At 39.2% G+C, this 14,983-nt stretch overlaps 1 protein-coding gene across 4 annotated transcripts in view; it reads right to left on the reverse strand.

Moving 5' to 3' along the window:
- Positions 1 to 14,983, reverse strand: part of NCKAP5 (NCK associated protein 5) — an 845,136-nt gene that overhangs the window by 292,987 nt on the left and 537,166 nt on the right. For all 4 annotated transcript variants that reach the window (XM_058664409.1, XM_058664408.1, XM_058664410.1 and 1 more), the window contains one exon: positions 6,075 to 6,224. In XM_058664409.1, coding sequence (XP_058520392.1) covers positions 6,075 to 6,224 — 150 coding nt within the window. The remainder of the gene's footprint in view (positions 1 to 6,074; positions 6,225 to 14,983) is intronic.

Genomic DNA, 14,983 nt, shown 5'->3' on the forward strand with positions numbered 1-14,983 from the left:
CCACTTAATTTTTAAAAGCTCTATTCCTGCCCCCCAGTTTTATACCTCTCACCTGCTGGAAGATCACCCATCCGCATTTTTCTTTCTGCCCTATGTATCATTGGTTTTTCCCCTTCTACTGGATCTTTCCAATCAGCCCACCAACACACCCTTATGCTGTCTTTCACAGAGCTTCTTTCCTGTCAAGGCTGTCTTTCGGTTTAACTCTCTGTATGTGCACTCTGTTCCTTTTCAAAGTAAAAGTTCTCGAAAGTACTATCTATAAAATATAAGGTTCTTATCTCTTCCTTGCTACCCCTCTAATCAGAAACTCTTGTTCAGAAGATCATAGGTGCTTATTACCAAGATCCAGAGGAGTAATGGATTCTCAGCTCCATGTCACTTATTTTCTCTGCAGCATTCAACAAGGTTGCCCTTGAAATGCTTTGTCCATTATTCTCAAGGGCATCTCTCTTTTATTCTCCTCCCATCTACCATCTCCAGCTTATTTGTTAGCTCTCACTCCTCTGCCAGATCTCTATCAAAGGAGCATCCAGGGCTCTCTCCTCTGCCCTCTTCTTGTTCACATTTACATTAACTTTGGATGTGACCTTTTTTAGTACCATAACATCAACTGTCATCTATATGCTGATGACTCTCACATCCATATCTCTTGTCCTGACCTCAACCTTGTATATCCAACAGCCCAACGAACATCATGTTTTAAATGTTCAATACACTTTGCACAGGCAAAACAAATGGATGACTGCACATTCATTTATCCAATTCACCTCTTCTACAAGATTTGTGTCTTTCTAAGGAATTTAGTTCAGCCTCATGTTCAGTTGCAAAGGTCAAAGGACTAAGTCACCCTTGATTATTCACCTTCTCTTATATTCCACATGTAATCCATTAGTAATTCCTATAGAATTTCTGCATAAAATGTATCCTTACTTGACTATTTCCTAGCAGTATAGCATAGTGGAACTCCACAACTAACGTTCAGATTCTTACTTCCTCATTTACCACATGACTCCTAGCAAAGTGTACAAACTTATTGAGCCTTAGTTTCCTCATATGTACAGTAATGACTATTCTGACAGCAGTGTTATCATTAAAATAGTATAAATAAATAGTATACAATTAGCAGAGCAGTGCTGGGACAGAGTAAGCCGCATGTTAAGGATTTGCAAATATGGTCCCTATTACTCTCCACCAGTCTTCTAGCCCACTGGAAGTACTAATATAGCAACAATGTAGCCTATTAATTCCAGAAATTCATTCGAGTCTACTAACATTTTTTTGTCAGGAGTCTAAAAAATCTTTCAAAGCAGCAAGAATTACCGCTTTAGTGTACAATTTATATTATGTATTTCTTAGGTTCAAATCTGTAGTACCTTCCCTTTGAACTTATTTTCAGCATCTTTATTAAAAATGTGGCATATAAAGGCTTTATAAGGCCTAGTCCTCCTTGATTAATCTTTTTCCTGCATTTTCATCATGTACCTTATGTTCCAGGACATAGTTCTTCCAGCTGTCATTCTAACTCATCTCTGCACCATGCTCCAAGCAGGTTTTTACACTTGAAATTCCATCTTCTTGGAATGTTCACCAAGCTGTCTACTTGATATTGTTTATATTACATACAAATGGTCCCATATCAGAGGACTCCTTAATTGTTCTCCCACCTCATATCACACTGTCTCTACTACTACAGCACCTAAATTTTTCTAAATGACATTTTTAAAGGATTTATGCATTTATTTGACAGGCAGAATGGCAGAATTGACATCTTCCATCTGCTGCTCACTTGCTAAATGTTCACAACAGCCGGGACTCAGTGAATACAGGATCCCAGAACTTCATCCAAGTTTCTATGTAGTTGGTTAGGACTAAACGACTTGGGTCATCTTTAACTTCCTTTCCAGGCATATTAATAGGAATCTGAAGTGGGGGTTCTACTGTCCAAACAAGTACTCCAGTATTGGATCCAAGTATCCCAAATAACAGCTTAACCTGTTGTACCACAATAGCCCCAGAAACATATTTTCAAATTAATTTGATTATGATTTTATTTAACAACATGATTCCCAAGACTGCAAACCTGAATGGGAAACCATGAAAACTGATCTAATTCCAGTTCCTATGGAATATATTCTGTATATACCCATCGAACATACATTCTACATAAAATTGTGATGCACAGCCAGGTTAGACTAATTCCATAAGTTGTAAACAGGGATTACTGATTAATAAAATCTTAATGCTCATCAAGTCAATTCTTGCACTTTAATGGACTCAAAGAATCCAATAGAAAAATTCTTACTTAACACATTTTTTCTGCATCAAAGAAACACTTCTGAAAGGTTAAGTTCTTCCTCTGCTGGGGATGAGGTGCTGACTCAGTATTGCTTAAAGTCCAGGGCTCCTCAATACAGCCCAAACTTGATCTTGAACATTACTACTACTTACCATTAATACAAAACTGTACAATTAGAAGTCAATTACATCTCCTTTCTCATACTTAATTGGGAACTATTTTGGAGAACAGCAGTATCCATCACCCTAACATCATTCTCTGACTCCCACCATATCAGAGGCAAAGAGACAACATACAGGTATCATTGTTTTAAAAACACACAGTAGAAAATCAGTGTCATATGACATGAAATTTTCCCAAAATTCATTTGAAACAATATGGTCAACTCCTGCGACATGTTGCAAAGGAGTGTTTTGTTGAAGTTTGTAAGTCCAGTTGGGAGTCTATACACAGATGAGTCTGTGCTCTGTTTTCATTAAAGTTGAAAGCTGATCTAATTCCAGTACCTATAGAATGTTCTCAGTATTTATCTACGGATTATAAGTTCTATGCAGAACTGTGATATACAACAGCATTGATTACTTAAACCATACACTATGATTACTGATTAACAAATGCTTATGTTCAGTAATTTAATTGTCCTATCTCCATGGTTGAGTATAATCTAGTAGAGCAAACTGTTATTCAACCTAACAAATACTTAACTGCCATGTTTTTCTAAATGAAATATGAACCCATATTTTTATTTTCCCATAACAGCTTTAAAAAACAAGAAACTATTTTGAAAATCAAAGCTACAGAGAGAGGAACAAAGAAAAAGAGAGATCTACCATTTGCAAATTCACTCCCCAAAAGCTGCAACAGCCTGGGTTGTGCTAGGCTGAATCCAGGAACTGTCTTCCAGTCTCCAACGTGGGTAGCAGAATGGCTCAAGCATTTGGGTCATCTTTTGCTGTTTTCCCAGGCACATTACCATGGAGGTGGATCAGAAATGGGGTAGCCTGAACTTGAACTGTTATCCATATGGACGTCAGCAACTCAGGCAGTGGCATACGTGCTGCGCCACAGTCCGGGCCTCCAAAGCACGGTTTTTAACTCACACAAATGTTGCTATACCTTGCGTATATGTAAGGACACAGAGTAGCATTTTTACTTCTTGTGAAAACTGATTATATTAAAGATATAACTTATGTATGGAAAATGAAATTGAAGAATACATTTTTGGAAGAAAACACCCTAAGCCCTGGTATAGTTTTCCCATGATCCAATTTTGCCAAAAAACTTCTTGAAATACCCTCACATAAAATTTTAAAAAGGCATTTATATGTCACACAATAAAATCTGAGAGTATCCACAAGCAGAGAAAAGAGATTTGGGTATAAAAAACCATTTACTTAATACTGAAAATAGAATTTGGGGAAATTCACAGTGACACTTTGGCTTTAGAAAATTGAGAAAACAGATTTTTTGTGAATGTAAATTATGACACTTAATGGCACTTAAAGATATCAAATTTCCCATCAAACTAATGCTGGATGCAAGAGCAATCACCTTGAATAAAAAAGAATTCTGTGGAAGGAAAAATAAACTGGCACTTTTCCTGCACTCAGGGAAGTTTATAATACATTTGCTGCCAAAGACACTTGTGAAATACCTCTTATTTTGATTAAAGAAAATGCCATTCAAAGCCTATAATCATAAGTAAAAACTAATAATTTAAGCACATGATTCCAAGGAAACAAGAAACTTTTATGTCAATGCATTCCTACTGTTTGGATCCAGTTCATTCAACCTAAAAGCAAAGTTGTCAGTTTCTGAAAACTCTGAAATAGCAACCTCAGTCTCCCGTGCAAAAGCATAATACCTTTTACAAGGATGGTCTTAAAAAAATGACAAAAGCACAGGCCAGGCAGCTGGTGCAGCAGTGAAGATGCTGCTTGGGACCCCTGCATCCAATTTCTGAGAGCTTGAGGTTCAGCTCTGCTTCCAATTCCAGCTTCCTGCTAAGGAAGCTGCAAGAGATGGGCTCAAGTATGTGTGTCCCTGACACGCATGGGAGAGACCCACAATGGGCTCCTGATTCTCAGCTTCCATCACACCCAGCTTTGGATGTCGCTGGCATTTGAGGAATGAATGAGCTGATGGAAGAAATAAGTTTCTGTTTGCCTTTCAACCAACTAAACAAATAAAATAATTTGAAATTTATGGCAAAACTATGAGAACCTTTGGTTCAGGGATGATTTCTGCCCTTTTCCAAAGGTGAGCTCCAGAGGTTCCCTAAGCTGACCTATTTTCTGCCCTGTGTTGGAGGATACCTGTTTACTTCTCTACATTCAGTCACATCTGTGTGGAGTAGCTGAAGTTTTTTTTTTTTTCATAGTTCTTGCACCTATTACCATATTTATATAAACAGGGGGAACAAAATGTAAGGAAACCCTTGGGATAGATGGATATGAGGCATCACAAACCAGGCTTGGCTGTAAAAATCAGTCATTTGATGTTTCTTACTTTCCTGTAAGATTAGATATGCTTGCAGTTGAAAACAGAGGCTTTCATAAATCTTTGGAGAGTTTGAAGCTACAGCACAGATTAAAACCCAACCCTAAAAATCTGTTCGCAACCTTAATCCCTATTTTAAATCTATAATTTTAATCCTTGTGTCATGCCTTTGCCATGGAAATTGCAGTGAAATGGACATACTCTCTCTGGACAAAGGATAAACAAGGACCATGGTGGTTGCAGAAACCAAGCATGTTTCTTTACATTACTGAACTTTTCAAGGTTCTATAGACCCTAGGGTACAACTAGAGTCTCAGTTGGTGGGTGAAGGTCCTAGTGAGCTTCTGGAAAGGAGTTAGGGCATCACATAGAAAGACATGGTTTCACTAAGTCTTTTAATCCATGGGATCTCAACCACAACTAACAACTGGGATATTCTATAATGACCACTATAAAAGATTCAGGATTTAACACTTGAAGTAATGTCAAATGTCACCAACAATGGATCAGTGGTTCTAAACTATATTGTCAAGTGCCACTCAATTCCCAAAACTTCCTTAAAGGAGACTGTAGCCTGGCTTTAGTTCTACTTAAAAAAAAAAAAAAAAATTAAAATTACTTGCGAGGCAAGAGATACAGGTAGAGATGGAGTGGACAATGCATTCCCATCCACTGGTTCACTTCCTAAATGCCCACAAAAGCTGGGGATAGGCCAGAACACAGCCATCAACTAGGGTCTCAATACGGGTCAACCGTGGTGATGGGAGAGACCCAAGTACCTGACCTAACAGTGTTGCCTTATATGTTGAAATTCTACATGAGATATTTGTTTTGAAGAAACAGTTCTACTGCTTAAAATTTATATGCAATTTATAACCATCCTTTTGTTCTACTGGGTGCTTTCCTTATTCCTTCCCTTATTCATTTATAAGATAGTAGGAAGACAGGGTGAAATATCATGTAGTCCCTTCCTTCAAGGAGTTTGCAATTTTAACAGTGGATCTAGTTTAAAGGCAGAATTGAACTTAAAGTGAATTATTGTCACATACTCTTTCTCAGGCCATATAATCATAGCTAGTGGGCCAAGACCCTCTCAGTGCTACAAATTTTAACTTTTAGCTCATTGTTGACAAATAGACCTCAATGGAAGTCACTAAATTGCATTAGTCTGGAAAATCGAAGAAAGGAAGATTTATCCTTGCTCAAAACCAGTTTCAATGAAAGAAGCAGATGCTGATATTTTTCTTTAAACGTGTAAAAACTGCTTATTTCTTACCTCAAGAGCTTTCAATCTTTCTAACAGCAATTTCGTCTTGTCTTTTCCCTCATCTGTGCTGCTGCTTTCGCTCCTCGAATCCTCATCTACCACCATGTGAAGATCTTCCAAGGCTTCCTTGTGTTTTCTTTCTTCCTCTGACAGCCTTTCCTGAAGCAAAAAAAGAATTACTGTTTTCAATAATCTCCACTGGGAAAAAAACAAAACAAAATAAAACAAAAAAACAAGTTTACACCTAAAGGCTGAAAAGTTGGGAATCCTGCAAATTGCTTTTGTGTTCTCTCCAGGATTGAGGTTGAGAGGAATTTGCTAAGCAAATCTGAGTGGTGCTTGTATAGGTACACACGTTGATGTTGGTACTGAATGTGGGCAGGTCAAAGTTACAGGGTTACCACAACACTTAGCAATTGTTCTCTGCCCAGTTATAGAAGTGACAGAGCCAACCAATTTCATCTGCCTAAAAGAATTCAGCTATGCTTTAAACTGGGGAAAAAATATACCAACTGTCATACCATGATTTCTGAAACACTTTACTCCTCAAATATAGGATCACAAAGTAGCTGGCCATGCATTATATAATTAATTTAAGGAAGAAGAGAAATCATAAATTCTCAAATGAAACCAGTAAGTTTCTTCAGCTCCATGATGACAGTTTTGCAGGACACTCCATTCCCTCTTTGACACCGTAGGATGTGTTGAGAAAGCTGACAGCAGATGTAAAATGACATCCTGTTGTGCCTCTCTGTTGGAATATCCTCACTCAACTATGTCCCTGACAGCTATTCAGAGGTTCATTAGAGCTGCTGAATCTCTATCTTGGCTCTGGTTTTCAAGGAAAAGTATTGTTAAGAAAACACTCCATGAAGCTATTCCACTCCATTGTGTGAATGTGCCAGACATGTGTCTCATGCCCAACAACCAGTGACATTATTCTATCACACTACTAAGTTCTAAACACAACATTGTTCACAAATTTTTCTTTCAGTGTGGCCCTGTGCCAACCAGCTGGACTGAACTGGGTATACTACGGTGAGAGCTTTCTTTGTTTTTATTCTTAAGTTAAAATCATTTTCAAATATAGGAGCAAGTACAAAAACAAAAGTGAAGTGATATACATCTTATCCTCATGAATCCATCCCATCTACTTAAAAAAAAAACAGCAGAAGAGAGGGAGAAAACAGTTATTAAAATGCTCCCAACAATTATTTTCAACTTCATAGGTTTCAAAATATTCCACTTAAACAATTGCTTCAAAGAATTCAATAAAATAATACATATCAATATATATAATTCTATATATTTAGATGTTTAGGTGTACAAAGAGAGTTAAGTTGATCCAGGCTAATTAGTCTTGTGCAAACATTACAATCAATGCAGATAAAAGTTTAAGATGAACATCCACAGGCCAGAAAACAAATCAGGGCATAGTTACATTTCCATAGCTCCAATGTTTTGTTTGAGGTTTGGATACTGGTCAGACTTTTCATTGCAACAATTAGGAATATAAAATGTGTTTGCTTTGGTTGAACAAATGATTGAAATCAGCTTTGAAAAAGAAGATATTCTTGTACTTCTAATATTTGGAATCACTGTAAATACACAATAAGCTGAAATTTAAAAGCATGTAATTTTTAGAGACATCACAGTTATCTAGTTTTCTATATGTATCATGGCTTTTCATTACTTCTTTGAAACACAAATTCAAGTCGTATTTGGTGCATATGCAAGAGAAGTCCTCACGAAGGTTACAGAAAAATGTAATAAAAACTGTACATGTACTTAAAAAATGTTTTGCAGAAAATATAAATTCAATGTTTTATTTCTATATCCCACTAATAATTTGATGTGCTCTCATATAATAATTAGAATTCTGCAGCTATTATAGTGAATAAAGCTCTCTGTGAAACAGGGAGCAGAAAAGCCTGGAGTTTACATATGAGCAGCTTGGCAAACAATATCAGGCAAACTACTTAATTTTAGCATATTCTGGCTCATCCCCCAAACTCTTAAAGAATGCTAATGCCAACACATACAAAAATGCACATATATGAAGGCAGTTCTCAAAACCGATAGTATTCTGTATCATAACGTTTCCATGAACACTGGACTGGCAAATGTTAAATCAATGCTCCTAAGGGGAATTCAGAGATAAGTTTCTGTGAACTTCTGCTCTTAACCATTTCATCAACCAGTAAATAAATAATAAACCTGCATCATGTAAGTTTGCTTGAATACACTTTATTTAACATGCTTTAAGTACAGTAGCAATCAATGAACACCCGATAACACTGTAACTCATGTCTAAACTAACCTTAACTGTCAACTCTTCTCTCTGTAAAACACTGGATGGTCTTTCTGTACTTAGAGTTACTAGACAGCAGTTACCACTATGTAGAGAGTCATCTTAAATAGTAAGTCACTAACAGAAAGCTTGCACGTGCACACACACACACAAACACACACCCCAAAATGCTAACTAGCTAATCAAAAAAAGAATATTTATTGTAGGAGGGTCAAAAGAAGTAGGCAGTGTTGCCTTGCTTGACTTCAGTGACAAAAATGTGTGTAGGGTGACTCAAAAATCTTTTTAAAAGTGTTACTGGAAAGGCAGCTCTACAGAGAGAAAGAGAGACAGAAAGCTCTTCCATCCGCAGATTCACTCCCCAAATGGCCACATAGGCTAGAGCTAAGCCTAACTGAAGCCAGGAGCCAGGAGCCTCCCAGTCTCCCACTTGGGTGCAGGGTCCCTATACTTTAGGCCAGCCTCCACTGATTCCACAGAGCACAAGCAGAGAGTTGGATCAGAAGAGGAGCAGCTGGGATATGAACTGGTACCCATAAGGGATCCCAATACCTGCAGTCAGAGGATCAGCCAGTGAATCATTGTGATGGCCTCATGAGTGGCAAAATTTTCACTGCATTAAACATATATGAGAATAACCGTGAAAGCACTGTAAAAAATTTTACTTTATTTTTAGTATTGTTTACATAGTTGAGAGGTCTTTATGGGCCTCTGAGAACCGAGACTAATGGCAGGTAGACTGAGCCAGGCAGTAGCACCCGCTGGAAAATCCCAAGACTTGGGGCAGGCCACCTCAGACTGGGCCAAAGCACTTGCAGGCACACACAAGATTCAGGGCTGGGTGTAAACCTGGTAGAGGCACTTCGGGACACACTTGCTGGGCTGCTGTTTCCACTGGTGAGGATGGGAGCTGGGACTGGGAGTGAGCTGGCCTGGTGGAGGCCAGGATGGGCTAGGCTGCCATACCCTTTGGCATACACAAGAGCCAGAATGCATATGGGCCAGCCAGGCTAAGTTGCAGCACCAACTGGTAATTGCTGAGACTGGGTGTAAGTCATGTTAGGCTAGACCACAGTACTCCGCGGCAGGTGCAAGATATAGGGCTGGGAATATGCCTGGCAGGGGTATTGTGGGCACTCGCTGCTGGGCTGTACATATCACTGGTAAGCACAAGAATAAGGGCTGCAGGCAGGCTGGTTTGGGCAAGGTGGCGGCACCCACTGACATACGTGTGGGGTGCATCTGGAGGTGGGTGAGGCTGAGCTAAGCAACCACAAGTGTGCACTGAGAACCAGATGGGATACCAGTTTGGCCAGACTAGGTCACAGCAGAAGCTGGCATGCACAAAGATGGGGGACTGGGAGCCTTCTTGGTTGGGTTACTCACACTAGGCTGCAGCACCCATTGGTATGCATGGGTCTGTGGTGGATTGTTTGTCTGGGCTGCAGCACCTGTCTGTTCATGTAAGATATGGGGCTGTGGGTGTCAGGTTCATGCGCGCCAGGGATGGGGGATCTGGCAGGGCTTAGGTCGCCTGACCCGGGTACTTGGACTCGCCTGCAAAACGTGTCCCACTTAATGAAAAAGGTGGAGCAGAGGACACAGATACTGCTGTAAAAGGAAAATATGGCAACACATTTGGTGCTGTAGCAAAAGAGAGAGAACAGAACTAACTGGACAACTATCCCAAACAAATGATGACAGCAAAAAATCTCAGTGAATGGAGCCAATGGATATTGGGAGGGTGACATCATCCCCAGATTGCTGAAATCAGTAGCATTTCCAAACTATCCAAACTGCTTGGACAGAACCCTTGGAATATGTACACATTGAGACTCTGGGTTGATATGAGGTGGCAGTTCCTCATCCCTGGGGACTGGGACGTGTGGAAAGTCCTGAGTGGTTTCCCCCTTTGTCTCTCCCCTTCCCCCAGAAACAACAAGAAGAAATAGCAAATATAGAAGCAATGAGTTTACCAAATGTTTCCTAAACCTTGATCCTTCCCACCCTAATCAACCATGTAATCATTATTAAAAAATTAAATTTGTATTAAAAAAAAGAAATGGGGCTGAGGTAGAGCTGATCAGGCAGCTCCATTTACCGCAAGCTTTGGCATTTTCTGGTGCAGGCGACAGACCACACCTGACCCTGCCCTGACTGGCACTGCAAGTACTGATCTTGTGACTGCAAAAAGATGTGAGTAGGCAAACTTGGTAACACAAAATAGGCAAATACAGAGGTCTTACTCTGTCCATGTATGCAGAAGTATGTGCTTCAAGTATACAGACATGGTGCTTAAATTCCATTATATAAAAATAAACAGATAAATAAACTGGAAATGATTCAAAATACTACAGATCATAAGTGACTACTCAAATTGTATAAAACATAGTTATTTTATATAACCCAAGAAATTAGTGATCAAAGAATGCTGTGAGACATAGCTGCATGGAAATGGAATGTGGCAGATGTTGAAGAAATGATATAATGGAGCACTCAGAATCAAAGGTAGGCATTTGGTCAAAGAAAAAGTTTTAAAATTCTGCCAGTCAGGCCTGGTGCGAAGACTCAATTGGTTAACCCTTTCCCACGTAAGGTCAGGGTTCCTTTGGGTGACAGTTCATGTCTTGACTATTTCACTCTGCATTCACTTCCCTGCTTCTGGCCTGAGAAAGTAGTGGAACACAGTCCAAGGTTTGTGCATTTGTACCCATGTGGGAAACCTCAAGCAGCTCGTGGTTCCATCCTGGCTTCAGATCAATTCAGCTCCATCCATTGCGGTCATTTGGGGAATAAACAAGCAAAATGAAGAAACTTTTTGTCTCTTTTTTTCTCTGTAATATGCCTTTCTAATAAAAATAAATAAAGTTTTAAAATTCTGACAGTTGAGAGTAAGTTTGCTTTATTACTTTATGAGGCAAGCAGTTGCTTTAGGTGGAAGAAGTGTTTTCTTTCCACAGGAGATGACTAGTAAAATTGGAGAAGAAAAGAGGGAAAAGATCTTTAGGAACTACACACACACACACACACACACATCAGACATGATTCACTCACTCATTTCTTTATTTGAAAAATATTTATTTATACTAACTTTAGAACATTTGTTGAGCCAAGAGATATGTTAAAGAAGACAGAGCTTTCATATTCCATTATTTTGCATTCTAATGTTGGGAAGCATGATTAACTCCAAGTCAAAACAATAAGTAATTGTGGCTAGTGGCAAATGCTATGCTGAAAATGAAGACCTCCAATGTAATGGACAAAATTAGGAACAATTTCCAGTGTGGCAACATCCTCAAATGATTAGAAGAAAGCAGCTGTTCAATAATCTCAGAGAAAACCATTCCAAAGGGACAGGAAAGCACTGTCCAGTGATGGGGGAAAACGTTTTGCTGGTAAACTGAGCAAGAGTCTAGAAGCCACAGACTGATGACAAGACCAAGACAAGTGAGAAATCACATCAGAAAGGCTTATGTAAGGCATGAAAAGGAGCTTGGCTTTTATTTTAGGCAAAGTAATAAGGAATTAGAGGCTGGACTTGGGAGTGAAAGCCTCTGAATTACATTTAGGGACATCAGCCTGGCAGCTGCAATGAAAATTGGGCGATGGAGAAAAAGATCTGAAAGAACAGCCAGGAGGACTTTATGTAGGATGAAATAACTTAGGAGAATTTATAAAGATCTGGGTCAGAACTTGTAAAAAAAAAAAAAGTAGTTTTCATAGTAGACTAGAATCTACCAAGTAAGGAAGGTTGGATACCCTGATTGCAGTGTCCAATTTTACATTTTCTGGACCTTGTCATGCAAATCATTTGATCTTTGTAGACTTTTTTGTTTCCCCCACAAACAAAATTTAAGAGTTGGAGTGAATATCTGTCCCCTCCCAAGTTAAAATTGTAAGAATTCAGTTACCCAGGACACAAGTAAATGTTGCTTCTACACTCAAGGATAATGGAAATGACCAAATTAAAAAAAAAAAAAAAAAAAAAAGGATCCTCACATTTTGTAATATGGAGGTGGTTAGTGTGAACCTGAGAGCTGTTTGACTAAAGTGTGACAATGGTACCTAAATTGCTAGTGGTTAAGCAAAAAGTAAAAGAGAGAAAATAGGGGCAATTTTCCTCAGTCTGGCTGGGAAGAGAAGGAAATACAAAGAACCGTCATTGAAATGCGTGGCAGAGGTAAGTGGAAAACTTTAACAGAGAGAAAACGCAGTTGTTGGAAGTACTGAGGAGGACAGGGAGCACTGGAGATGGCCGCAAAGGCAAGGAGGCATGAGAATTCCAGAGCTAGGAGACAGGCAACGAAGGGCACTGGAGTGAGAGTCAAGGTTTTCAAGACGGAGTTACAACTCAGTTCCTGAGGGTTTCTAGATCGTTAGCGTCTAATGTGAACTCTAAGAAAATAAAGATTTGAAGGAATGCCAGAAACATCAAGCGAGCAATCAAGAAAGGGATATACCAAGAAAGTTAAATGAAGAAGGCCCATGAGAAACTCAGTGAAATGATGCATACCACAGGCCTCAAAAACCTCTGACCCCAGAAGGAGGGGAGCTGGGATGTCTGTGCATCAATCAATTCCTTAAAAGTACTCAAAACCATGTCAATTCCATAATATGGCAAACTGCTGTTGATGTTATATTGGGACTCTTAATTGACTGGGACAATATTCTACCAGCTCTAACTTCGGACCAGAAATGGTCTCCCCAAGAAACTGTTCAACCCATCTGGACAATAAGTAGCTGGACTCTATGCTTGGTATATGTTTGCAAGGAAAGAATCTTGATTGAATTTGAACTGTAATACTGCATCAAGGTGGAGGAATCCACCAGGGGGGAGGGGAGGGGAGGGGGAGGGGTGGGGGGATTCCCAGAGCCTATGAAACTGTCACATAATGCAAAATAATTAATAAAAAAATAAAAACAAAAAATAAAAAAAAGTCTCTGGGTGAAATCAATGGTTACAAATGTCATATTGGGGCTGGCACAGTGGCATTGTGAGCTATCCCCTGCCCATGGTGCTGACATCCCATACAGGTAGTGTTTTGTGTCCTGGCTGCTTCTCTTCCCATCCAGCTCCATGCTCATGACCTAGGAAAGCAACAGAGAATGGCTCAGATTTTTGGGCCCCTGCATCCATGTGAGACCCAGAAGAGGAGGATCCTGGCCAACTGCTCTTGACTGTACCAGACCAGCTCTGGCTGTGGGGACTATTTGGGAAATGAACCAGTGGATGGAAAAATCAATCTCTCTCTCTCATTATTTCAAGTAAAATAAGGAGTTTATATATAGTTTTAATGATCTGTAGTTACTTTAATACTCCCTATATATGAGTGAAATTATCATTTTTTCATTCAATTATTATTTATACTCTTTGTCTGCATTCTGACTAAACTAAGGTCTTTTTGCTTTTGACTTGTTAAACTCCTTATTTAATGAAGTATTAAGCCTTTATAATGTAATTGAAATCTAAACATGCTATCTCAAAAACAAAACAAAAAAAGAAAGGGAGAAGAAAGAGGATATCATATATTCTCAGAATTGTATCTATAAACCACACTGAAGCTGAAGGCATCTTCTGGGAAGTTCATTCCCGGTACTTCCAGCTGCTGTACTGTGCGGCTTTCTGTGGGTGGCACATCAGCAGGCTCTCTGACCACACCTTGGTGGTCGGGAGCCCTAAGAGAACTCTGGATAGTTCTGGGGAGGGGCGGGATACTGTCACCATGCTGACAGGGCATCTTCAGACTACTCCAATGGGACCTTCCAATGGACAGAAAGTCCTATGTGCATGCTGCCCACAGAACAGTCAGGGACTGGTAAGAGTGTTCTCTGTTCTGCTAGACAATGAAACCAATCCAGCAAGAAGGGTTACCTTTCCTGTCCTTTTCTCTTTTTAAGTCCTTCAACATTTATCAATGACAGTCTTCCAGTTTAGTGCATTAATGAGAAAGAGGGCAAATGGAAAGTGCTAGGTTAAGTAGGTAAATGAAGAGAAAAAAATGTAGAGAAAAGGGGAGAAGAGAGTAAGAGCTGTAGAAAAAAAAAATACTTTACAGGAGGGCTTAACTATTAATTTCTTATAGTTCTTGTGTTTATCTTACAATTATCAAAATATAACCCCAATATAAAAAAGTGTATGTATTCTGCAGAAACATAAGTAACCCACTTCAATCAATAAACAACATGGCAAATTCTAGTTTCTGCTTTATCTAACAAGCATGTTGTAAAAACAGTGTGAAGTCAGAGGCCTAAATAAATAGATCCCCCTTTCTAAATCTCAAGAGAGGGAAAGAATATTGAGCCAGATTCATTCTAAAAGATGTCAAACTGTGAGAATAGTATGTTGATTCCAACAGTTGACCTGTTTTCCTTTTTATGGACTTTAATCAACAGTGGATTCTAAAAAGTGAGACTACCATACCGACAACTTTCATTCCCCACATATTTCATATATGGTTGAGGCCCTAAATTGTTTGCTTCTACAAACACCAGGGAATACTTGGGGAGCTAAAGATTTAGGAGCTCAGTTAACATTGAAAGGTGTAAATCAAATTTTGCCTTGTGAGTACATAAAGCAATCCGTAGAGCTGTACGTTTCTCTAAGTGG

This window comes from Ochotona princeps, chromosome 5 (assembly GCF_030435755.1).
Source record: "Ochotona princeps isolate mOchPri1 chromosome 5, mOchPri1.hap1, whole genome shotgun sequence".
NCBI lineage: Eukaryota > Metazoa > Chordata > Mammalia > Lagomorpha > Ochotonidae > Ochotona > Ochotona princeps.